Consider the following 27,602-nt stretch of genomic DNA (forward strand, 5'->3'; position numbering starts at 1 on the left):
TACTGGGCATCCTTTATTGATCTAACAGACTGGGAAAAAGCCTGGCCAATACCTCATAAGTACTGCATTCCCAATAATACAAAAGAGGTTCATTTTAAAATTCTTCATAATACATATCCAGTGAATAGAACTTTGGCAAAGTATATGGAGGTTTATAGTTCATCCTCATTTTGTAAAACTTATATATTCACTGTAAAAAATTTGACCTTAAATTGACAGTTAATTACTGGCTAATAATTGCATTACTTTCACAGTAAAATACCATATGTCAATTCACAGCAAATTACTGTGATTTTGTTACATTAAATTACTATGAAATTACAGCCATATGTTGTTACTTCACAGTAGATAGTAAAGTCTATTACTGTAATTTCACAGTATTATTTTGTAGAATTAATTATATTATATTATATTATATTATATTATATTATATTATATTAATTGTATATATTATATTAATCATTCTGACATTTACACTGACTTTGAAATCATTTTGGGTGTTTAACAGTGTTTGGTTTTATGAATCAATTGCTTTTGTTCCAGATTATTACATTTTTGGCTAAGCACAAAGTAATGTTCATTAAATGTTTTTTCATATTTCCATGTTAACCGCCAATTGGTGAAGTTTGTTCCTCGCCGCTGTCGCGACTGGCTTGCTTGGTTTGGGACTTGTGAAGCTGCGCATCGATGGAGTTTCTCTGCAGTGTTTGGACTTTCAGCGGTGAATATTAAACCACGCTGAACTGAACTAAACTGAACTCACAGTTTCAATTTACTATAATCTTCTATGTGAAGCTGCTTTGACACAATCTACATTGTAATATTGCTATACGGATGAATTGAATTAAAATGTAATTTAATAAACAGGTTTCACAAATCTGGCTACTACATCTAGCCATAAATTTTAACTAGCAACAAAACAGAGAGCAGATTTTTACAATGTAGCCAGTAAATATTAATGTGCTTACAATTTAAAAAACAAAAACAAATAACGTTAGAAAAATTAGCTGAAGTATAATATAGCCTAAACAATTTATAGTTTTGATTAGTGTTCTGGAAACTTTACAAAATAATTGTAATAGTAAAACAATACCTTCAGTAAAAAATCTACAAATTAAATCTAAACATAAACCTATATAAGCACAACGGAGCACTGTTCGGAAGAATCGAGCTGCAGAAGTGAATCAGACTCATTGCTGAACTACAATTCCCAGCATGCCCGCATCATTCTTCTTCCGTTTGTCCATGACTTCAAATGTCTCCGCGGGGAAATGCGAAGACAGCTCTGGATAACGTGAAGTTGTGTGGAGTTGCTATGGTTTCCACATTACTGTAAGTTTGTAATATTACATTTTTAAGATGCCGTCGTGCTATTTATCTTGTGATTTAACATTTATTTTCAGGATTGCTCTGGAACCAGTTTAGCCCGCTTTACATGTTAGCATGTGGTATTTCTGTGACACACGTCAAAATAGTTTCCTACCGTAACGTTACCTTTCTACAATACTTTATCTTTTGTTTTAGTCAAAGAATTGCAATTAGTGTGGTTGCTACTGTAAACTTTAAATGCAAAAATCTTGTATTAATTTTTGGTAAGAGAATATTCTATATAGTATTTGGGATAAATCTAAAATGTCAAAGTGACTTTTATGTGAGTCTCTAGCAGTATATTTACTCTCTTTTTTGTCTCATGCAGTTACTTTTACAACTATAAAGTCATAATTGAATTAGCATCTCCTTCTGAAGGCTTTTAGAAACTATTAATCGTTTTTAAAATTACATTTAATAAATTTTTGGGTGATACTGTGGCTCAGTGGTTAGCACTGTCGCCTTACAGCAAGAAGGTTGCTGGTTCGAGTCCCGACTGGGTCAGTTGGCATTTTCTGTGTGGAGTTTGCACGTTCTTCCTGTGTTGGCGTGGGTTTCCTCCGAGTGCTCAGTTTTCCCCCACAGTCCAATCACATGCGCTATAAGTGAATTGAATAAACTAAATTGCCTGCAGTGTATGTGTATGAATGCGAATGTATGGATGTTTCCCAGTACTGGCTTTTCCAACAGGAAGGTCATCCGATGCGTATAAGATATGCTGGATAAGTTGGCGGTTCATTCCGCAGTGGTGACCCCTGATGAATAAAGGGACTAAGCCGAAGGAAAATGAATAAATGAGTTTTATGTACACTCATGGCAGTTCTGGTTAATAACACAATTATAATTGTTAGGTATAAGTGCTAAAACATGCATTAACTAATAATATTATGACAGTAGCAGTTTTTGTAAAAGACTATTTTTTTAATATCACCATGTATTTTTCCCTTTTATTTTTGAAAGTGTTTTGAAATAAAACTACAAAATTGATTTAGCATTAAATACAAGTTTCTACTGTAACATTTCAGATATCTTAAAGTGAAATGTTAAAACATGAGTGAAATAATGTAATAATACAGTATACAGTATATAAAAGTATATAAAAATATACAGTATACAGTATATAAAAGAAGAAGGGCTAATATGGTATTTTGTTATTTTTTATATGGCTAAAACATTCATTCATTCATTTTCTTAGTCCCTTTATTAATCTGGGGTCGCCACAGCGGAATGATCCAGCACATTTGTTATGCAGCAGATGCCCTTCCAGCCGCAACCCATCACTGGGAAACATCCATACACACTCATTCAAAACATACACTACATATACCGCATGTCTTTGGACATGTGGGGGAAACCGGAGCATCCGGAAGAAACCCACGCCAACATGGGGAGAACATGCAAACTCCACACAGAAACGACAACAGACCCAGCCGAGGCTCGAACCAGCGATCGTGCTACCCATTGCGCCACCGTGACGCCCTGGCTAAAACATCTTACTGGAAAACTGATTAAAAATCTAGTCTTGATTGTAGTATTGTGGCAAAATATACCAATTTTATATGACATTATATATAATTGATATTTAATTTATAATTGAGCAGATCCATGCAAATGTCAATCTTGTCAAAGAAAAAGGTAAGCTTCAACCAAAACAGCAAAACCGTTTCTACATTTTTGGTGTAAGCAAGTATTTTACAGTACTTAAAAAAATGTCTCTGTCAATGTTTTCAAAGTATTGTATTTGATTTAGCAGAGTCACACAAGTGCCAATTTCACATCTGCCACATCGATAACTGAGAGATGTTACAAACATAAGGAAGCTTTCCCCTCATAAATGCAAAAATGTCAAATAAAATAAAATCCAACAATTATTGTTCTATAGAGAGCCAACTCTCTATCTTTTTTGATTAGCATTGTTTCTTTTGGGTTGTGCAGTTTAACTTACAGAATTTCTACAAAATATGTTGCTTACTGTAAACTCACAGACTTTTTTGGTCACATCCATAACGCATGTTTATTTTCCTCATTTAAAATATAAAAAATGTTTACAGGTTGATATTTTTCTGATCCCGTAACTCTGTGGTCAGTTGTTTTGGAAAATATAAACAGATGTTTCAATATAATGTTAACATTTACTTTCTCTGTAAATTTAAGTTTTGATTTTTTTACTGCAAATGTCACATCATAACACTGGAACTGCTCAATTCATATTAATTCATATGATTTTTTTACTTTTATTGTCATATTCTAAATATTCCAAATATGTATAATTCTTCAGCTAAGGCTCAGTGTTTAGCACTGTCATCTCACAGTAAGAAGCTCGCTGGTTTGAGTCTCGACTGGGTCAGTTGGCATTTTCTGTGTGGAATGTTCTCCCCGTGTTGGCGTGGGTTTCCTCCAGGTGCTCTGGTTTCCCCCACAGTCCAAACACATGCGGTATAGGTGAACTGAATAAACTAAATTGGCCGTGGTGTATGTGTGTGAATGTGACAGTTCCACACTCTATTACAGTGCTCAGCATATACAAGTACACCCCTCACAAACTTTTAAATGAATATTTTAATAGGAAGCTCTACAATATTATATTTGTGCATATACATCAGATTAGTCAGTAATTTGGAACTTATCTAACAAAATAACTTACGATAACAGTCCAAAAACTAGTACACCAAATTTATATGTTATAGAAAAATATTAAATACAAATTTTATAAAGAGGAAAAACCAAGAGAAGCAAAAGAATTGAAAAAAGTTTTGTTGTAAGTTGTCATTTTTTTTCTGCAATATTTTGTATGAATTTTATTGTATTATCTTTCAATTTCATAATATGTTTGGTGACTAAAATATTATTTTAATAAATATATCTGTTTAAGAAATCTGTTTTGTTTAAATGCACCAAAATACATTGCCTATATTCACTGAGAAATGGACACAAATATTCTTTTTCAAAATGGGGCTTACTAAGTTCTGCTGAGCACTGTATATACAGTACCTATCTATCTATTATATATGAATAAAATTTCCATCCCTGACCTATATGTTTTGCATACATTTTGTGCATTTCAGGGCTGGAAAGGGCTAAAACAAAGTCAAAAGATGTAGCATCCAAACCTCAGAGGGTTTTATGACGTCGGGGGTCGTGTCAGCCTAATCTGGTCATCCTCGAGTGGAGCCTCACTCTGGCCGATAGGATTAGAGAGTGAGGGAAGAGGCTTTACCTATTCTTGGAGTGTGTGATGGCAGTCTTCTCCTCCTGAAGACACAGAGTTACATCTACCTCTCCAATCTGTCTTGAAAAGCCTTTTTTTTTTTGTATGACTAAGAACATTGTGTTTCTTTCCATTGGTGAAACCGACCCAAGCATGGAGCTAGGAAAAGCCAAGCTTCTGAGAACTGGTTTAAACACTCTGCACCAAGCCATTCATCCGGTGCACGGAATAGCCTGGACGGATGGTAAACAGGTTTGTCTTACATCATTGTTTTCTGTAGAAGGTGAGCCCAAATTTGGTGACACCAATGTCATTGGACAGTTTGAACATGTTTTGGGACTTTTCTGGGGGCCACTGTGCTGCTCCGGGTCTCCAGCGCTGCTTGCAGTTCAGCATAAAAAGCATGTCACAGTTTGGCAACTTCAGCTGAGTGCTTTGGAGCAGAATAAACTCTTGTGCACACAGACCTGTGAAATGAGTGAGCCGTTTCCACTGCTGTCCCAAGGATGTGTCTGGCATCCCAAAATGGATGTCTTAGCCATTTTAACCAAGCGGGATGCATCTGTTTTGTTTTCCGTGCGGGTTGATAATCGTCGTGTGAAAGCCGATATCAAGGGCAGCGGTCTAATTCATTGTTCCTGCTGGACTAAAGATGGAACCCGCCTTGTGGTCGCTATTGGTAGTGCACTGCACTCCTATATTTGGAATGACATCCAGAAAAGCTTGGTGCCATGCTCGTTCTGCCCTATCTTTGATGTTGGTGGGTATATCTGTGCCATCGAGTCCACTGATGAAGCCCAAGTGGCTGTAGCAACCGAACTTCCACTTGACAAAATTTGCGGGCTCAATGCAGGCATGGCGTTTGACCTCCCAAATGAGTCGGACGGTTTGTGTCGCCCTTCTGCCGCTTTGACAGTCGATACGGACTACTATTTGGACAGACGGAGGTCGTGTGATTCTGAGCGCTCAGGACATGCCTCATCCGGACCCATAGATTTAACAAACCTTCTTGCCAAACACAGAAAATCAGATCCAAGCCCACTCATTCATTTAAGGAAACGGGATAACTTGACTGGTACAGGGCAGGACTCGTCGCATTTGATTCTGGTAACCTATGAACGCAAGGTCACCACTACGAGAAAGGTCAGTATCCCTGGGATCCTGGTCCCTGATATTATCGCCTTCGATCCCAATGGGCACACAGTGGCCGTGGCGTCAAACACATGCAACATGATTCTAGTTTACTGCATCACGGATTCATCAATGCCCAACGTGCAACAGATCCAGCTCCAAAAGAATGAGCGGCCCAAAGGGGTGTGCTTTTTCACCAACAAGATGTTGCTCTTTATGATTGGCCGGCAGAAGTCCAATGATCCTGCTTTCCTCCCCTCCTCCAACACGGACAAGTACATCTTGAGGCTAACAGCCAAGGAGTTGGTATTCGACGAGGAGAGCACCACCAAGTCAGAGTCGCCGAGTCAACATCATGGGATTAGACGTCATTCTGAGAACTTCACTAAAGAGGACCGTCTGTCAATTAAGGATCTAATTCTTCCCGGAGGCTCTGTAATTGTGTCTCCATCTAGCCGGAGGAAACTAATCGAGGAGGTGCGCAGCTCAGATCTGAGTCCTGTGGCGAGCTCTGCTGATTTCTCTGATAGAGCGTCCAGTGCTTCTTCTGTTACTCTGGAAAACTACGACATGGATCACATCACTCGCATGTCCACGCTCGCTGTAGCCGGTCAGGCCAGTCGGGACTCCAGTCGACCCTGTTCACCCAGGTACGACACCTCTGAGAAATTGTATTCCGATGCCACGCCACCAAAAAACAGCAAAGAGAAGAACCTGGAACAGCTGACGCAGAACATGGAAAGGATTTTCACCCGATTTGCTGAAGTTCAACAGTGCCTCTCCGAAATCAGAGAGTTCACCCAGAATGGCAAGAAGATCGCCTGCAGTTATCCATCGGCTTATGAACCACAATATGTGCACATTACATGTCAGGTAAGAAATGATCTATTTTTTTCTTTTTAATAGTTGTGCAGTGATGCAGTGATTTCTAAACTTGGGCATGGATGATGTGCAATAAAAATTGATGATTTATTGTTAGATTAATTGCATACAGATTTTTTTCTTTCCAGTCACTGTAAACATTGTAAACACATCCATCATGTCCAAAATGCTTAATATGTAACACTCAAAAGCTGTAAAAATCTTGTGTAAATATATTGTGTAAAAGTCTTATGTAGCCTCATTATTAATTATCAACTTTTAAACAATTATGGTATTTAATGCAAACCTCAAATTAAACTGACATTCACCAGCATGGACCTTGCCACACTTTGAGCTAGACTTTATTGTAGGGATGAAAGGGGTGGTAAGGGAACAGTGGGATAAAGGCGAAGCGAAGTAAGAGGAAAAACAGTGAACGGGTAGGTAGGTTGATCGGGTGTCCTACGATGATGCCCAGAGACTCAGAGTGGGGGTACTGTCTGTAATATTTTGGTAGAGTGATTCTACCCCCTGATTCAACCTAGGAGTGAAGAGAGAGTTATAGGATGGTAAACGGGAAGCGAGGAAATAGAGAGAGAGGGGGGGGGGGGGGGTTTTTGAGAGAGAACGAGAAGAACAGTGCTAGAGGGCTGGTCTGCCTTAAATAAGTTTTTAGGTAGTAGGTGATTGGTTAAGGAGACAAAGTAAGGCGTGGTCCTGCTGCAGAAACTTTAACAAGTTAACTCCTTTTTATAAATACACACATTAAAAATTCTTCTTGTAAGTGATAAGTCTTATAATAGTTTCATTTATAACAATATACATTGCAAAACAATTTAATTATATAGGCGACGCAGTGGCAGAGTGGTTAGCACTCTCGCCTCACAGCAAGAAGGTTCTTGGTTCGAGCCCCAGCTGGGTCAATTGGCGTTTCTGTGTGGAGTTTACGTGGTCTCCCCGTGTTCACATAGGTTTCCTTCGGGTGCTCCGGTTTCCCCCACAATACAAAGTCATGCACTATAGGTGATTCGATTAAGCTAAATTGACCGTAGGGTATGTGTGTGAATGCGAGAGTCTATGAGTGTTTCCCAGTACTGGGTTGCGGCTGGAAGGGCATTCGTTAGCTGGATAAGTTGGCGGTTCATTCCGATGTGGTGACCCCTGAATAATAAAGGTACTAAGCCGAAGGAAAATTAATGAATGAGAAGTGAACATGAATAATACTGTATATTTGTGTGTGTATTTGTGTGTTGGTGTGTGTAAATATTACAAGTAGATCTAACAGTTTGTTTATAATATGAATTTGACAATAGAAGAGTACAGTACCTAATAATCATTTATGGGATTTGATGCCACCCATTATTTTTTAATTTCTTTGATTAGTTTGATATGTTGTACTGATTTATATGCATAAGTTGCATTTATAATTCAGAGTCTCTTGAGTTTCTTAACATTTCTTCAGAAGATCCAGAAGTGTAATGCAGATCAACAACTGAACCCAACAGGTTCATTATCCTCCATCTTTCAGGAACATTTTTAGTCATCTTTACATTGTATTTTACACGATTTTCATTCAAATGTTACATATGACAAAATGAATGTCCACATGATCATTAAACGATTAACTTCTGGAGCTAAATCCTAATCCAAACCAAGCCCATTGTACTCTTAGTCAGACCATCAGGCCATTTAGCATTAGGAAGCATCACGCCAACTCATAATTCCTCTCGCTGTTGTCAGTACAACCCTGTCAGCAGATGTCAGATTGAAGTGACTCTATCGACCTTGGCATAACCAAACTTAATCCACGACCACATGACCAGGTTGGCTATGAACGATACCTCCTGAGGGACTCATGGTGTTCATTAACTGCACTTCCTATTTTTCTTTTCCTCTAGAAACAGTTGTCTGAAAATGTGTATACGGATGAGAGAAGGCCATTGCTGTTATGTGGAGGTCGGATTTGCCTGCGGGTGGTGCAGGAACTCTTCGGCCTGACAGTTGTAGAGATGATGCATGGTACGTCTGGGAGAATGCATCTACTGTAAATATAGATATGATTATCTATCTATCTATCTATCTGTCTGTCTGTCTGTCTGTCTATCTATCGCTTGTTCTATCTGTCTGTCTGTCTGTCTGTCTATTGTTCTATCTATCTATCTGTCTGTCTGTCTGTCTATTGTTCTATCTGTCTGTCTGTCTGTCGATCAGTCTGTCTGTCTGTCGATCGTTATATCTATCTATCCGTCCGTCTGTCTGTCGATCTGTCTGTCTCTATCTATCTGTCTGTCTGTCTGTCGATCGATCGTTATATCTATCTCTGTCTGTCTATCTATCTATCTGTCTGTCTGTCTATCTATCTATCTGTCTATCTACCTCTCTATCTATCCATCTATCCATCTATCTATGTTTGTCTGTCTGTCTGTCTATCTCTCTCTATCTATCTATCTGTCTGTCTGTCTGTCGATTGATCGTTATATCTATCTCTGTCTGTCTGTCTGTCTGTCTGTCTGTCTACCTATCTATCTATCTATCTATCTATCTATCTATCTATCTATCTATCTATCTATCTATCTATCTATCTATCTATCTATCTATCTATCTATCTATCTATCTATCTATCTATCTATCTATCTATCTATCTATGTCTGTCTGTCTGTCTGTCTGTCTGTCTGTCTATCTCTGTCTCTATCTATCTGACTGTCTGTCTGTCTGTCGATCGATCGTTATATCTATCTCTATCTATCTATCTATCTATCTATCTATCTATCTATCTATCTATCTATCTATCTATCTATCTATCTATCTATCTATCTATCTATCTATCTATCTATCTATCTATCTATCTACCTAACTACCTAACTACCTATCTACCTATCTATCTATCTATCTATGTCTGTCTGTCTATCTCTGTCTCTATCTATCTATCTATCTATCTATCTATCTATCTATCTATCTATCTATCTATCTATCTATCTATCTATCTATCTATCTATCTATCTATCTATCTATCTATCTATCTATCTATCTATCTATCTATCTATCCATCTATCCATCTATCTATCTACTGTATCTATCTGTCTCTGTCTGTCTGTCTGTCTGTCTGTCTGTCTGTCTGTCTGTCTGTCTGTCTATCCACACAGATAATGCATTGATAAACTGTTTAAATAACAATTTAAATTAAAATTTGCAAGTTTGCATACAGAAATAATAGAGTTTCTCTCCATTGACGTTTCAGTCAGATTTGCACTTTAACAATGAGTGGATGGGATCCATTCACAAATCCTGTTTTCCTTTGTTGAAGACAGATTGTTCGGTGTGCTTTGGCTTCGTTTAATTGTCAATGACTAAAATAGGAAGCGATTAGGTGCTAAAATCGGATTTGAGGGTTTAAGTTTGAATCAGCTTACAGCCTTTTGTGCTGTGCATCACTACAGCTCATATACAGTATTTCTGAACCACTTATGCTAAGACATTTGGTAAAAATCGAGACTGTTATGCTTTACAGAATATTGCCTTCATGTGTAATGTCACCGTTTGTGATTGTAAAAGGTCTGAATTTTTTTTAAAGATCAAAGTGTAGGATAAATGGTTGACCGGAATAACGAGACACTCCTTGCTCCAGCTTGATGATGTACTGGACAAGGTCCACTATGAAATGGACAATCGCCTACACCTCCCCCTACCTTAAACCCAACTGTCACGATGTCCACTACGTATTAGGCCTGGTCCAGTACGTCATCGTGATTACAGACTGAAACAAGAACATCTTGGGAATAACTGACCATATATTCTACAATAATATTATAATGTCGTTAGAGGTGTAACAGAAGGCTAGTTTTGTGGTCTATGGTCACTCCAAGCACTTTTTGTCCTCTTCTCACAGGTCCCATGTGGATCACTTTGGTGGCGGATGCAGATGGTTTTGTTCCACTTACGTTTAAACACAAAGACGAGCTCACGATCAGAAGTGCAAGACGGAAATCTCCTGCAAGACCCCCGAGCGGAGCAGATGACTTTCCTCCTGAAAGCCCAAAATCCCCAAGTATGGAGAAATGATGCCCATATCACCTCAAAAGGACTTATTGAAATATATATTTTTATAATTTTCATATTTTATTATTTGAATATGTGTGTAGCTGTTGCAGGAATATTCCAAAGAAGGACAAACTCGCGCCTTTGATATTTAATGGACGTTGGTAGATTTGCATAATGTGACAGTTGTCAAGGGCAGAACTTTTTTTTCCAGAATACTTGAGTGCCTGCTTGATTATTTTTGCTTAATTAGGTTATATTTTTTGTTTCATACAACAAAATTGATCATATATTGTATTTGCAGTTATTAAAGACATTTCATAGTTGTTATATTCTTCTATGACTCGTAACCTGCAAACAATCACAACAAATCTGTTTCCATAGTAACAACCCACATTAAAAGAAACACACAATAGCACATTCACACCTTTTGGCATCAGGGGAATATTATTGATTGTTGTTAATAATTATTTATTTTTATTATTTACTTATATAATGGATTAATAGATTGATGGATGGATATTAGTTTTATTCTATTTATGAAGAAAAGAAAGAAAGAAAGAAAGAAAGAAAGAAAGAAAGAAAGAAAGAAAGACAACCATCAATGCAGCAATCCACCAATCAGGCCTGTATGGTAGCATGGCCAGACAGAAGCCACTCCCCGCCTGGAATTTGCCAAAAGGCATCTGAACGACTATCAGACCATAAGAAACAAAATTCTCTGGTCTGATGAGACTGAAATTGAACTCTTTGGAGTGAATGCCAGGTGTTACGTTTGGAGAAAACCAGGCACTGCTCATCATCAGGCTAATACCATCCCTACAGTAAAGCATGGTGGTGGCAGCATCATGCTGTGGGGATGTTTTTCAGCAGCAGGAAGTGGAAGACTAGTCAGGATAGAGGGAAAGATGAATGCAGCAATGTACAGAGATATCCTGAATGAAAACCTGCTTCAGAGTGCTCTTGACCTCAGACTGGGGCTACGGTTCATCTTCCAGCAGGACAATGACCCAAAGCACACCGCCAAAATATCAATGGAGTGGCTTCACAACAACTCGGTGAACCTCTTTGAGTGGCCCAGCCAGAGCCCAGATCTAAATCCTATTGAACATCTCTGGAGAAATCTGAAAATGGCTGTTCACCGTCGCTTCCCATCCAACCTGAGAGAGCTTAAGAGGTACTGCAAAGAGGAATTGGCAAAAAATGATGTGATGAGCCTCGGCTGGGTCAGTTGGCATTTCTGTGTGGAGTTTGCATGTTCTCCCTGTGTTCGTGTGGGTTTCCTTCAGGTGCTCCGGTTTCCCCTACAAGTCCAAAGACATGCAGTACAGGTGAATTGGGTAAGCTAAAATTGTCCGTAGTGTATCAGTGTGAATAAGAGTGTATAGGTGTTTTCCTGTGATGGGTTGTGGCTGGAAGGGCATCCGCTGCATAAAACATATGCTGTATAAATTGGCGGTTCATTCCGCTGTGGCGACCCCAGATTACCAATCCGAAGAGAAAATGAATGAAAAGCATCATTGAAATATGCTGAAGCTGTATAGTACGTGAACCAGCACAAGTTTTATTAATGCAGGAATTCAGTAAGTCATTCGATATTAATTATAATCACTAATACAATTTAAGCAATATATTATCAGTGTGTTTTCCCTCAGGAAATCCTGATATATGATATATATATATGTATGTGTAGTTCATCAATGTGTATAAATTAGCGTAAAACTGTATATGTGGCTATATATGTTCATGTGAAAATACAGAAACGGACTGGATACAGAAGCAAACTGAGATGTTTACAGTAAAACATGATCTATGTCACACAGTGTAATATACACTAACAGCTCATCCCAGCGCAGAGCTGGAATATCAGGATCTGCTGTCTGAAGACGTCACACGCTGCTCAGATCAGCTCGCAGGGTTTTACACGTGATGCTCTGCTTTCTGAAAAATAAAGCAAATATATACACATTTTATTTAATACACAATATGCATATTAGAGTCTACTAATTTAGGACTGGTTAGAATAAGTTAAGTACTTGTAAAGCTGGACATTTTATAAAAAACAAAAAAGAAATATTACATTGTAAAATAATTTTAAAAATGTAAATATGCACTAAAAAGTAATTTATTCCAGTAATTAAATGCTGCATTTTCAGCCTTATCAACTCCCGTTTTTAGTGTACTGTGATTCTTCTAATATGCTGATTAGATGTTTTTTAATATAATTTTTAGGGGGTTTTAACCTTTAATGAATAGAACAATGCAGAGAATTGACAGGAAATCATTGGAGCAGAGATAGGGGAAGGATCGGCAAATGGCCTTAAGCCAGGAATCGAACTCAGGTCGCCATGAGTACCTTGGTGGTATATGTTAGCACATTTAACCATTAGTTGATTGGCATCGTCAACATTTTTATTATTAATAGTTTTCAGAACAAAACTATTAGTATGATTCTAAGATTGAGTTACTTTGTTATTGTCAATGAACATATTTTGATATTATTAAAACTTGACACATGCTTGTTTGTCAAATATTCTGACTATGAAAATGTATAATTAATATTGTGATATTAAAACATAGAACAAAAATAGGAATTTTTGCTTCTATTTCTTATATTGTGATATTGTCAATATTGAAACATTGGTTAAGAATACACCAAAGGATCTAATACTGTGATATTATTAAAACAGTGGATATGAGATATTAAATATTAAAATATTAAATATAACCGCTTAGGTTAAATAGTGATATTATTGCCAAGCATGCTTGTCTAACATGCTTGTCAAATGCATCTGTAATAGTGTGGCATCAAAATATGAGACAAGTTGTTAAAATGTTTAAAAAAAAAACATATTTGTTGAAAACAATTTACAATAAATGAAAAAATGAAGTTGTTAAAAATGGTTTTAAACACTGATAATAATATCACAATCTTTTATATACATATTTTTTATTTATTTATTTTTTTTAGTGTGAAAACTTCGCAAATAAAAGTACAAATTTGCTTTGAAAAAATGTACACATACACACACACACACACACACATATATACATATATATATATATATATATATATATATATATATATATATATATATATATATATATATATATATATATATATATATATAGGTATGTAACCAGCACATGTTTTATTAATGCATGAATTCAGCAAGTCACACACATATATTTATATATACAGTTGAAGACAGAATTATTAGCCCCCCTTTGAATTTTTTTTCCTTTTTTTAATTATTTCCCAAATGATGTTTAACAGAGCAAGGAAATTTTCACAGTATGTCTGATAAAAAAATTTTCTTCTAGAGAAAGTCTTATTTGTTTTATTTCAGCTAGAATAAAAGCAGTTTTAATTTTTTTTTACTTTATTTTAAGGTCAAAATTATTAGCCCCTTTAAGCAAATTTTTCTACAGAAAAATTCTACAGAACAAACCATCGTTATACAATAACTTGCCTAATTACTCTAACCTGCCTAGTTAACCTAATTAGCCTTTAAATGTCACTTTAAGCTGTATAGAAGTGTCTTGAAAAATATCTAGTCAAATATTATTTACTGTCATCATGGCAAAGATAAAATAAATCAGTTATTAGAAATAAGTTATTAAAACTATTATGTTTAGAAATGTGTTGAAAAAAAGAAAAAAAAAATCTCTCAGTTAAACAGAAATTGGGGAAAAAAATAAACAGGGGGGCTAATAATTCTGACCAACTGTATTTGTATATATATATATATATATATATATATATATATATATATATATATATATATATATATATATACATACTGTAAAACATAAAGGCTGGAATATGAAAGTATGAAAGGCTCATTACCTGAGTTCCTCCAGAGCGACTTTGTTTCGTAACCGGACGTCTTCGCTTATTGGATAAACCACGAGGATCATGAGGCCGGTGGTGATGCAGGCCACTGGGGCTGCGCCGATGAGCAGCTTCAGTGTGTAAACCACTGGAGGAGGCTGTCGACATGCTCCGGTGTCATAACCTGCAAACCTACAACAACACAAGCAACACTGATGACCCTGAAAACATGAGGTCAACTACTGAGTGTGTTTACATGCACGTTCTTAAAGGGACAGTTCACCTAAAAATCTAAATTTACTCACTATTTACTCACTTCTCACTTTGGGTTTACTTTGAGTTTCTTTATTCCATTGAACTAGAAACAAGGTATTTTGAAGAAAGCCGAAAACCTGTAACCATTGACTTCCATAGTAGGAAAAACAAATACCATGGAAGTCAATTATAACAGGTTTACAGCTTTCTTCAAAATATCTTCTTCTGTGTTCAACAGAAGAAAGAGACTTAAAAATCTTCTGAACAAGTGAATATATTACGAGTGAATTTTAAGTTAAACTATCAGTTTAACTCATATTATAACCATCATTGGATGCGTTTACATTATCTTATTCCAAATAAGACAATACCCTGATTAAAGTGTTTATTTGAGTTGCTTTTGGAATATTATTATCTTCTAGTACAAAGATGGATTAATGGCACACTTCATTACTGTACATACCCACGTGACACCATTTGACAGAATTTCACACATCAACAAACAGTTTTTACGGGGTGCCATTTGTGCCAAAAATCCGTTTACGGCTTTGCACTATACATTTATCTTTGTCTACAGTCATTGCTTACTTGTTTTAGTCTTCTTTATTCTACAATATACAGTTTTGGGTCTTTAATTTTTAGTTTTATTAAAACGCCTGAAGTACAGTTGATTATTTGTGATGCTATATATGGAAAAAGACAATCGCGGAGACAAATTTGTGCTCAAAGCTGTTACCCTCTTTTATTTGGCATCAAACTGTTGACGGTAACACTGTGATTAAGATGTGTATACATCTATACTGCGCTTCAATGAATCAACTAAAGTACTCCACATGTCTCCATTTGTTTTCAAGTATGACTTTAGCTGGTTTAAGGTCATCTAAAATCTCTGTTTACATTATAAATATGTATATTTATAATATAATATGTAAACAGAGATTTAAACAGGAGAATGAATGAATGAATAACCATTAATGATGATTTCAATTAGTTTTTTTTAGCAGGCAATGTCAAAATATCAAACTGGAAATAATGAAGAGATGTAAAGCTTTCAGTATTGACACATGTTACATATTGAGTAACATTATTTTGACAATGCTAGTGTGTATTGTTCTTGTGTGTGTTGTATCCTCTATCTCAGTGTTTCCCAACCCTGTTCCTGAAGGCACACCAACAGTACATCTTTTGGATGTCTCCCTTATCTGAACCATTCATTTCAGGTTTTCAAGTCTCTTCTAATGTTCTGATGAATTGATTCAGGTGTATCTGAATAGGGAGAGATTGAAAATGTGTACTGTTGGTGTGCCTTCAGGAACAGGGTCGGGAAACACTGCTCTATCTGTCTCTTTTTTTCTCTCTCTCCACATGAGCGGAGATCAGGTGCAGCTGTGAGAGGGGCGGTGCCAATTGTAAAAGCATGCTGTTTGAGCTCCTCATCGAGGTCTCTTCCTGTTTCCCCTTGCTGTTGTGTGTGTGAGCAGATCGCTCTAAGTTCTCTTTGTGGCAGTAATATCTTTCTGTCTGAAACCGTTTCCAAAGTCATCTGGTGAGATACTCTGTTAAATACGGTACTAGGACGGTATTCTGTGTTAGCTGTGGCTAAATGTTTACTTACTGCTGAATGATCTAAGGGAAGGCCCCTTTTTCTTTTGTCCAGTTGTCTCCTGTTTAATGGATAGTTATGGAGGTCAGAATTGTTTGTTTCATTTACGGAACGTTATTTTCGGTTTTAGGTAAGAAATTTAATATTAGGTAGTGTACCTTGTTTTGTTTATTGTTTTGGCCTTTTTTGTTCCCTGGTTCCTATACTGGAATTTTTGTTTAATAAATTTGTTACCCCTTTTTCGCAACTTGGCCTATGTGTATGAGTGCTTGGGGAACAGGAACGGGGACTCCGGGTGACCTCTTTTAACAGCGGTCATCCTTAACCTTATGTGCGTAGCGAGGTGCATCCACTATATAACAACACAGAACAACAGATGTAAGTAATGAAAGCCTGATCTTACTGTAAACACAGTGTGGAAACTCCGAGAGAAATGCCTGCAGCGAACTTGGTGAAGAAAGCGTATAGAGAGTAGAAGATGGCCTCGTGTCCCTTTGAGTTGCGGTTCGCCAGTCTGAAGTCATCGACTACATCGGGTAACATTGACCTGAGCCACAAAAACACAACACAGTGTTCAGCATCTCCTATTAAACACACACACTGCTTCTATAAAACATTTCTGTACAGTAGATGGCACATCAGAACTGCTATTTGGGGCTTTTCCAATCAAAATAGCATGCATGACCCTGCTATGAAAGCTGTTATTTGGAAATTGCAGGGTTATTAAATCTATATGGGTAAAATCAAAGCTTCAGTGGTTTAAATAAAGAGAAGGTTATAATGCGTTATTTCTGGATTTCTGAACGCCTTTAAATATGACAAAGGTGTATTTGTGAAGACAATGTGAGTGATTTTTCAATGCCAACACAAAACCGATTGCATTTAATACATACCGTTGAAGTCAGAATTATTAGCCCCCTGTTTATTTATTTTTTTCCTGATGGCAGTGAATAATATTTTACTAAATATTTTTCAATATAGGTGGCACAGTAGGTAGAGCTGTTGCCTCACAGCAAGAAGGTTGCTGGTTCGAGCCTCGAGCTGGGTCAGTTGGCATTTCTGTGTGGAGTTTGCATGTTCTCCTTGCGTTCACGTGGGTTTCCTCCGGGTGCTCCGGTTTCCCCCACAGTCCAAAGACATGCGGTACAGGTGAATTGGGTAGGCTAAATTGTCTGTAGTGAATGAGTATGTATGGATGTTTCCCAGAGATGGGTTGCAGCTGGAAGGTCATCCGCTGCGTAAAACAAGTGCTGGATAAGTTGGCGGTTCATTACGCTGTGGGGACCCCAGAATAATAAAGGGACTAAGCTGAAAATAAAATGATGAATAAATAAATTTTTCAAGATACTAGTATTCAGCTTAAAGTGACATTTAAAGGTTTAACTAGGTTAATCGGATCATTGTGTAAGAGGCATATGGATTTGTTTATATGACAAAACATGTCTTTTTGACTGAAGAAGGTCCATACTGACTCCAAAGGCAGATACTGATACGATCAGGGCCTGGTGTGTGGACTTTGGGGGTTTTACGATGTGGTCACATGTTTATTGGTCAGTTTGAATACCTCAGCATTTGGGCTTTAGTCACATGGTCAAGAAAGATACAAAATAGGTGGTAAAACACTGCTCTCTCTCTTTTCCTGGCCTGTCTTTTTTGTCTCTGCGCTTTCCTGCTCTGCTCCTCTCCTCCTCTGGAGTCTATCTTCTCTGACTCTACTGCAATCAGGCTAACTTCTGGGCCTGCTCTCATTGTCTCTCTCTCCCTCCACCTGTGTCTCTCCTTCTACCTCTGGTAACTTTAATTTTACATTTAAGCTGGGTACAATTTATATCATATGTTTTATCATTTCATATTTTATACAGTTATTTTGTAATTAATTCAGTTGTAACCATAGAGAATTATTGTCATTAAAACATTTCATTTTCAAGTATTTGTGAATTACTTTTGATTTAACATTAACACTTAATTACTCCATATTGCAATACAGCACAATCACACAATATCAACGCTCTCCCACATTTATAGATATTAATACTGCCCTTATTTCTGTTTTTGGTATAAGATTGGAGAACAATGGTTTGACTAGAATGTACAGTTTTTTACCATCAATTCTCAACTTTTTATTCATTCGGCAGAACTACAGTTCGAACCACTGTACTTTAAAACCCATTCCTAAAATTGTATAAACATGCTATTTCTGTAGACAATCGAAAAAAGAAAAATATTGTTTAAGGGGGCTAATAATATTGACCTTTAAATGGTTTTAAAAAATTTTAACTGCTTTTATTCTAGCTAAAATAAAACAAATAAAACTTTTTTGTAGAAGAAAAAATATTATAGGCAATACTGTGAAAAATTCCTTGCTCTGTAAAACATCATATGGGAAATATTTGAAAAAGAAAAAAAAAATCACATGAGGGCTAAAGAACAGGTTGTGTTGCAAAATGCAGTATTTTGTTTTGCAGGATTTACCATGGTAAGAGGAGAGAAGCGGCCACACTGAGTCCAGATGATACGGCCACCACATACGCCACTATTAAATTCGGGATGAACACCAGCATCACTGTAAATGGCATGATCCACTGCACAAAACACAAACTGCCATTAGAATGTTAAATACTGGGTTTTAAGTATGAATAGGGTTTATTGAGTTTGTTAATGTTTAATTAATGTGTATGTGATGATACTGAATGTATTTGTGTTGCTTCTTTTTTGTGATACATGTGATCTGAACACTGATGTGGTAGTGTGGTGAAGCCAAATATAAATTTACACTTGTAGACAATAAAGAAGAGTCAAGTAAAAGTATATAAAGTACTTCAGTCATATCAGTGTTATAGAAATGCTATTCAATGTCATTACTGCTCATGTCTTGGCCCCTACTATAAAACCATTTCAGAATGAATGAATTAAATTTCACTATCTGCATGCCCACTTTAAAAACAACATTGCACAGTAATTAAGTGTTTTGATATTGACCTTATTATTATTATTATTTTTAAATATTATTAATGTATGAACGACATACAGAACATTGCTAGATGTGTTTATAAAGAGAATAACAGAGTAAATACATAGCCTCAATGGGTAAAACAAAGTAAAAAAATAAATAATAACAAAAAATAGAATACAATTAGGCCTTGCTAACTCACAATAATTTAAACGTGTCAACAAATACACCATTTTACTGATCTTATTCTGCAATGCGGACGTGCGCGCGCTTTTACGATTGTTTTAAAACTTCCCATTCACTCAGTCGCCTATGAATTACTAGTAATAATAGACGGCAGAAAACGGTCAAACTACTTGCTCTACAAACAAAAGTGTTTATAAATATACATAAAAAAAGTGGAATAATATAATAAGCAAATGTCAGTTTGCAATATCAAGCAGCACAACGAGCTGTTTTTAACGTCTAAAATGAATGGAAGCGATTGAGACCGGAAGTCAGGAGACAAACAGATTCCAACCGATTCCAACGGCTGCGCCTGCTCGTCCTTCACGAATAAGGTGGTTTAATTAATCTGTCGACTAATTTTATAGTTGGTGTGATAATACAACGATACAAATTAGATCACTGTACTAAGTTTTCAATAACTATATAAATTATGCTACAATATACCCCAGTTTACTGTCGTAAAAACTAAGTGTACTACAGTTTTTATTACAGTCTTTCAGTTCAGTATAGTTAGTACTACATTATGTGTCTGCTTTTTTAAACAAGGAGTAGTAAATACTACACAGTATAATACGTTTTTACCATATTGGGGTTCAAAACTATAGGTATAGTGTGATACCGCATCACTGCCAACAGGTGTCAGTAGAGTTTAAGAACTGCCACTGAAGTGTGTGCTCGGCTCTAAATGAAATGCTCTTGTTTGCTATTTACCGAATACTGTAGTATACAAATAATTTTATATTGTTTAGTGAAACTTAAAATAGTTATTAGTACATTTTGACAGTTTTTGGAACTATAAAAACATAGCAAACATACCATAAGCTTTTCTTTTTATAAGATTTCACATATGCATACAATAAACTGCAAACGATATAACTCCAGGTGTTTTATTTCATATTTAGTCATTTTAGTACTAAAATCTAAGCTTATTCAACTGTATATCATTTCAAGTTTAAGTTTAAGGTTTTCATTTAACATAAAGTAATATTTACTGTTATGCCGCAGAAAGCTGCCGTCTTCTTCCCAAACTTCTCAAGAAACCACTGCCAGAACGGGATGCTCACTGCTGCCGACATCTGCACAGATATATAGGTATGTCCACTTAATGGAAGACACAGACACAAATTATGGAGAAACCTGTCCTCATGACAATTAAAGTTAAAGTCAAAGAACCAATGAAAGCTCTATAGGTCTACAGAAGTGCTAGGGAACGTTCCCAGAACCTTCAGCAATTTTACTTAAAAGTTGTGTAAATGCTAGCATGCAACATTATTAAAATATTGATTCTGGGACATTCTTGTAACACTAATAGACGTTAGTTGTTATTAAAGCGTCATGAAACACCTAAACTAATTTTTTGAGATGTTTACAGTTACATATATGCCCCACTTTGCTAAAAACACTATTAGGACACATACATTTCACTAAAAAGGGAAAGCAGCCGGTACAAAGTGACATAATTGAGTTTTTAGCACATCTTTTCATTAATTAATAAAAAAAGACAGGTCACACTTTATTTTAATGGTCCGTTTGTTGAATCTAAGTTTTATTGCCAACTAATTCTCATTAGATTATAAGTATGAGTATAAGAATGTTGGGTTAGGGTTAGGGTTAGTGTAAATTGACATGTACTTGCAAAGTTTCTTATTTTCAGTTAAATGTCTGTTGAAGGAGCAGTATCAGCAGATCTTAAGCAGATAGTCTACTAATACTCAATTGGGCCATCAAAATAAAGTGTTACCATAAGACGTGGTCACAGTTGGTGTTGATTGTCCTGTCTCTACAAATTTGGTTGTTTATGTTTATTCAGATGGCAAAGTTAGTATCATCAGCAGTACTCTTTCAGTTTTTAAAAACATACCTTAGTCAAAATTATTTAGTTACTAAGTTTACAGTAATATCACTACAATATTATGGGTATAAAAAAAACTCTACTTTCACACAGCTCTCAGATCTGCTGTAAATGCTGCTCTCTGAATCACTGTCTATCTCCCCTGCTTCTGTGTTTGTGTTGCCGGTGTGAAAGTCAGCTGTAGTGCATGTAATGAAATTACCCTTCTTATGCAAACCCTTCCCTCTTTCGCCACTCGACACTCCCACCTAAACAAAGCTGGACTCACCCACTTTCCTGACTTTTTTCAAACTAGAGGTGTGAAAACACCCTGCTAAGACAGGGGGCTTTCATGGCCCTTTAATGATGTTCTAATAGAATGTTGACTGAAAAACCTTCTAAGAACATGAGTATGATTTGAATTAAATGTTCTAATTATATTTTAAATAACATTCTGAGAATGTGAATATGACATGAGACCTAAATGTTGTGAAAATATTTTAAATAATATACTTGTTAATGCATCATCTAAAAACTGGACTTTTTAATTTTCAAAAGACATTCAATAAATAATGTTATGTAACAAAAGCAAATGTTAAAGGATCCCTTTTAGAACCTACAATTTTTAGTTAGTATGGCATAAATAATATCTGTTAGTGTGTAAAGTTCATCTTTAGATATTGTGACAGGCCTAGTAAACGATTCTGCACCATCATGTAAACATATTAATATATCTGTGTTATAAATATTAATATAAAGGAAATATATATGTGTGATCTGTGACAGAAGCACATCCTTACTGTGAATTTTTAGCTGGTATGAACAATATCTGTTAAGTGTTCATCTTTTCATGTGTTCATCAGGTACTCACCAGAATGGTCAAAACGATATTCTGAAAGTGATCCCTCAGCTCCACTGCATATGTGCAGAACAGCACGAAGTTACTCTGAATCAGCTGCAAAAACAGGCAAGTGGAAATAAAATACACTTCAAATGATGTCATTAATTAATCAATTCCGAAACATGCTGATTAAAGAAACAGTTCACCAAAAATATTAAAGATTACTAGACTTTCATGTATGATCAGGAAAATAGCCTACAGGGTTGGAATAAGGAAGGCTATTTATTTTGACTTTAACTATATATTGCAACCCAGGCTCAATCTGAAAATGTACCGCTATATACATTTCTGGAGAGCGCCAAATATGTCTCAGGAGCGTTTTTTTTTTCAACCCAGGCTCATTCTGAGAACGTAGTCCCGTGGACATTTCTGTAGATCGTGAAATACGTAGCCGGGGGTACGTACGGCTGCATTTCATTTTTTTAAGCGAACGCTGCGCGGCGGTGTGACGGCGTTCCTTTCGGCGCTTGCCGGCCGGCCTCTCGCCTCCGTGTGGAGGGCTTTCCCGCTGCAACCAGTTTGTCCGGTTAGCTCTTCGTGTACTTTGGCGGACTCGTGGCGCAGAGAGGGGCTGACCACGACGACGACCGGGTTCGAGTCCGGGGAAGAGCGGTTCCAGAAATCAGGTAAGAAAACAAATACAAAATCCAAAAAATGAAGCAAACAAGTTCGTCACAGGGTGAGAATGTGGTCAAAATCCGAAAACGTGGTAAAAATCAGACGAGGGCTTATCTTTTTCTGGACGGCTTTTGTGAATCGTCGTTGGTTGGGTTTAGGAACGGAGGAGGGTGGGTCAGCTGATTGGCCGGTCGCACGGTCAATCATTCTTTCATCCAGGCAGACAGGCGGAAGGCTGTTCGACAGCGGCCTCTAGCGGGTTTACACGAGAACGGCGCGGGAAATAGCGCGCACAACGGCCTCTCGCGGATTCGCGAAAACAAAAACTCCAAAAATACGTACCTCTCGGGACGTATTTCGCGGTCTCCAGAAACGTCCACGAGACTACGTTCTCAGAATTAGCCTGGGTTGGTTTTTTTCCCCAGTTTTGTTTTTGCGAATCCACCAGAGGCCGCTGTGTACGCTTTTTCAGATCTCAAATTTCTCTTGTGAGTGCCATTCGTGCCTGCTTTTCTCAAATCTACCAGAGGCCAATGTCGACTGACTGACTGATCGACTGACCCACCATCCTCCTTCCCTAATCCCAACCAATAGGGTTTTCAAAAGCACCGATTGACCAGAGCCCACCCACTTCCTTAAACCCAACAAACAGTTATAAAAAGCAATCCAGAAAAAGAAATGCCCTCACGGCAGCCTGATTTTTAACACTTTTTCAGTTTTTACCACATTCTTACCCTGTTATTTACTTGTTTATTTTATTTTTTGGCTTCTGTTTGAGTCTTACCTGCTTTCTGGAATCGTTCTTTGCCAGACTCAAACCTCATCGTCATGGTCAACTCCTCTCTGCATCTCAAGATTGCTGACGTACATGGCAAGCTAACTGCACAAACTGGTAACAGCGGGAAAGCCGTCCATACGGAGGTAAGGAACGGCGTCATACCACCCCGTAGCTTTCGTTTTAAAGACGAAATGCAGCCATATGTACTTCTGGCTACATAATTAGCCATCTCCAGAAATCTATATAGGGCTACATTTTCAGAATGAGCCTATGTTGATATATTGTATAGTTTCAAATGTAAAGAAACTACTTGTGCTTCCAATAAATCAAATAATTCAGTTACAACTGAACGCACCATACACATTGACTGAATCTAAAATATTATTTACCTGGATGGCCACAGATATGAAAAGGAAAGATGCTGTCAGTGTGAGGTAGGACCCATGTTTCATGACTAAAATAAAGCCCTTGTGGAAAGGAATAGCCTTGTCCGTTTTAGGAGCATAGGGATCTAACAAAAGACAAGAAATGTGGAGAAAATTCAATTATGCTTTTTATATGACAAATTTAAAGGGTGTTATTATGTTGTAACAGGTATGTATCTGTAAAGAACATATTTTTTTGTGCTCGTTCAAACTACTTATTTAAAATGAGCTGAAACAACACAATTCTTGAGATTTCATTGGGACAACTTAATTTTTTATGTTCAATCCACATAAATTTGTTAAAAGTGTTAAGTTAACTTAATTTGTGTTGGGACAACGTGAATGAATTGTGTGGAACCCTACATTTTTACAGTGAAGCACAACTGCTTTCCAACAAGTATGATAAAAAATGGTTGATCCCACTTTATATTAGGTGGTTTAAGTAATATGTACTTAGACTGAAATTAATCATATGTGTAAATACATGTTCTTACATTGTACTTATGACTAGGGTCAGACGGAATCTGTGGACATTTTTTGCTATTTCTGCAGAGAATTTTGGTAAAAATCTGTGGATTTCTGCGGAATTATTTTGGGAATATCATAACTAAAACCTTAATATGCTAAATAAAAAATAATATCTTTTTAACTTTTATTTTAATGTTTAAAATGCAAATCCAATTAGATTCACTTAATTTGGTAAACAAAGCAAGTCTCTCATATAATATCTCTACTAAAAGACAGAAAATATGACTGTACAAACTGCATTGTAGATAAATCAGATGAACATTTTCAGATTAGTCAATAATATTACTGTAATTAATTTAAAAACTGAATAAATATAGATTTACACACATTTACTCAAGTAAATAAACAGAATTAATGATGGGCTAAAAATCTGCGAAAATTTGCGGAATTCTGTGCGCGCAGATTCCGTGTGGGCCCATTTATGACTGATTAAATACCTGCATGCAATTAAATCTGTAGTTAATTTTTTGCAATTACACTGTTGACCATCCCTTACACCTTAGCCCACCCTTAAAAATATCCATACTACCAAAACTGTTCCTAACCCTACCCATTTCTCACCTGAAGAGCACCTGAAGTGTTCTGCAATACATTTTGACCACAGTAAGTACATTGTATTTATTTTTTGATGCAAGTACATAATAGTTAAGGCCACTTAAAATAAAGTGGGACCAAAATGTTTCTTGAGCATCAATTCAGCATTTTTGACATTTAGACAATGAAGACTGGCGAAAATGATGCTGAAAATGTAGCCATAGCATTAGATTGTATTTTAAAATATATTCAAGGAGAAAACAGTTGTTTTACATTGTAATCATGTTTCACAATATTACCATTTTTACTTCATTTTTTATCAGGTATTTGGTGGATTTAGGAGCACTTCTTTCACAAACAACAAAAAGGTCAATCTACACTCTATAAAATGCTGGGATGTTGTAACCCCCTGTTGAGTCAAATATAGATGAACTCAACCGTTGGGTTAAAAAATGAACTGAAATAATGAATACAACTTTGGGTTTGTCCATATTCAACGCAACATTACAACAACCCATCGTTTTTCAGAGTGTACATGTACAGTAGTGTATCTTCATAAAATACAAAGAGCTAAAGTTATCTGGACAAATATTTTGGTGATTTTAATGGAGATCAACAGCTCCAATCCTCTGTTCCTTCACTGTATAGAAAAGTGCTGAACATCTCTAATGTATTCCAGTCAAATTTTTGGGGTGAACTAAGCAAACTTTCCCATTTGGATGCCCATACTCACCATCTCTCTCTTTGACTCCCAAAAACATGACCACCGTACAAACCAGAAACAGGCCACCGATCACTCCGGCGGCGATCATGTACACTTCCTTCTGTAAAGAGAAACAGACGTCTGTCAACACATTTCATTCAATCTTTAAAGGGATAGCTCACCTAAAAATAAAAATTCTGCCTTCATTTACTCCTCCACTAGTTCAAAATCTGAGAATCTTTCTTCTGTTGAACACCAATGAAGACGTTTTTGTTCCAACTATGGATGTCAATGGTTGTCTTTTTCCACCATTTTTCAGAATATCAGTTAACACTTTAGTTTAAGCAACAATTCCCACTAATTAACTACTGGTGAATTACCTGCCTATTATGTAACGTAAATAGGATTTTAAATGCATTGAAAGATTTAAAATGCATGACTCAAAGGGCATAGAACCTTAGTTGGCTCCGCAAAAGTGCAATTAAAATCCTTTAACAATAATATTCAATAAATTTGTTTATTTAAAAGCCTAGCGTTGATTATCCTGCTTATTCTGTGATCATTTGGAAAGTTATAGACAAGTAAAGAAAGTACCCTTTGCAATCAATATTCATCTAGTTATGACATGTTAGATCTCTTAGTCCCCACTTTTGAATCTGTCACAAGCAGATAGAGGGGGGGCGCACATGAGAGAAATCATGTCTGTGAATGTAAATGACTCTGACATATCTAATAGCTCATGGAAACATGTGTTAGCTACCTTTTCGCAAATATTTTTGAGCTTATTTGTGAGTTGGTTAATCAACATTGGCTCCTCTGTAAAGTACATGTCAGTATGTCCTCGAGATTACACAGATAAATGAAGGCTCCGGCAACTGTCACTATGGTTACTTCTAATGTTTGAAGGAAGTGCATTTATTTTTGAACTGTAATCAAAACCTCGCCTCTGTCGCCACTGGCTTGCTTGGTTTGGGTCTTGTGGAGCTGCGCATCAATGGATTTGCTCTTCAGTGTTGGAACTTTCATCAGTGAAATTTAAAGCACACTGAACTGAACCTAACTGAACTTCAACTCTGAAAACTGGACTGACACAGTTTCAATTTACTAAAACTTCTATGTTAAGCTGCTTTGACACAATCTACAGTGTAAAAGCGCTTTAGAAATAAAGATGAATTGAAGTCAGCATTAGTTAATGTCTTGTTGATAGTGTAAATTGTACATTAAAATAAAGTGTGACTGAATATCTTGTAGAAAGAAATTCAGAAAATTGTAGAACCCCATAATGTGCATAAATGATGTACAATTTTTCATTTTTGTGTTAACTGTCTCTTTAATAAATATATAGGCCATAGTGCTATTCCTGTCCACAGTTGCTATGTATGTTCCATATCCTTTCTATTTATTGGCTGAATTTGCTGCTTCAGTTTATACTGTATGGTCTTGTAAAGTTTTTAGTGAACTCAAATTAAGCGTGTCCTAGAAAAGAGGAACTTTTCAATCTCTTTCCCCTAAAACCGGAACTGCTCTGCCCTAAACAACCTCAGGATTGTTTGCTATTTTTTCCACGGGCCGTGGCAAGCACTTCATTATTGTTCCAGATCAAACAGGCTGTTTTAGAGGAGTCGGTTGACGCACCCAACCAGAGAGATTTAGCCAGAGACGCTCTGCAGTCCGGCTCCAAATAGCTGCGGCGCTTCTTGGTTCTCCATCATGGCTTTCCACTATGGAAGCCTAAGCCACATCCACAAGCCAAGCAGATTTGACTGACATGGAGCTTTCTGGCTCTTGGCTCAAAATAGAGTTATTCAGC

General features: G+C 36.6%; 2 protein-coding genes across 3 annotated transcripts in view; one reads left to right on the top strand and one right to left on the bottom strand.

Moving 5' to 3' along the window:
• The first annotated feature begins 1,243 nt into the window (after positions 1–1,243).
• Positions 1,244–10,929, top strand: wdcp (WD repeat and coiled coil containing). Of its 2 annotated transcripts, none has more exons than XM_056481585.1 (4): positions 1,244–1,332; positions 4,434–6,580; positions 8,467–8,587; positions 10,455–10,929. In XM_056481585.1, exons 2-4 carry the CDS (start codon positions 4,682–4,684, stop codon positions 10,625–10,627), a joined length of 2,193 nt encoding a protein of 730 aa, XP_056337560.1. In that variant the 5' UTR covers positions 1,244–1,332; positions 4,434–4,681; the 3' UTR covers positions 10,628–10,929. The 2 variants fall into 2 exon arrangements, with proteins under 2 accessions (XP_056337560.1, XP_056337561.1); XM_056481586.1 differs by lacking the exon at positions 1,244–1,332 and adding an exon at positions 3,695–3,810.
• Positions 10,930–12,140: 1,211 nt separating this feature from the next.
• Positions 12,141–27,602, bottom strand: part of mfsd2b (MFSD2 lysolipid transporter B, sphingolipid) — a 50,658-nt gene continuing 35,196 nt past the window's right edge. Inside the window, exons 7-14 of the mRNA XM_056481587.1 lie at positions 25,823–25,913; positions 23,992–24,113; positions 22,177–22,260; positions 20,467–20,550; positions 18,769–18,878; positions 16,700–16,843; positions 14,454–14,630; positions 12,141–12,544 (exon numbers count right to left, since the gene is read on the bottom strand). Of these exons, the coding sequence (XP_056337562.1) occupies positions 12,493–12,544; positions 14,454–14,630; positions 16,700–16,843; positions 18,769–18,878; positions 20,467–20,550; positions 22,177–22,260; positions 23,992–24,113; positions 25,823–25,913 (864 nt within the window). The 3' untranslated portion in view covers positions 12,141–12,492. The remainder of the gene's footprint in view (positions 12,545–14,453; positions 14,631–16,699; positions 16,844–18,768; positions 18,879–20,466; positions 20,551–22,176; positions 22,261–23,991; positions 24,114–25,822; positions 25,914–27,602) is intronic.

Source organism: Danio aesculapii, chromosome 20 (assembly GCF_903798145.1).
Source record: "Danio aesculapii chromosome 20, fDanAes4.1, whole genome shotgun sequence".
Taxonomy (NCBI): domain Eukaryota; kingdom Metazoa; phylum Chordata; class Actinopteri; order Cypriniformes; family Danionidae; genus Danio; species Danio aesculapii.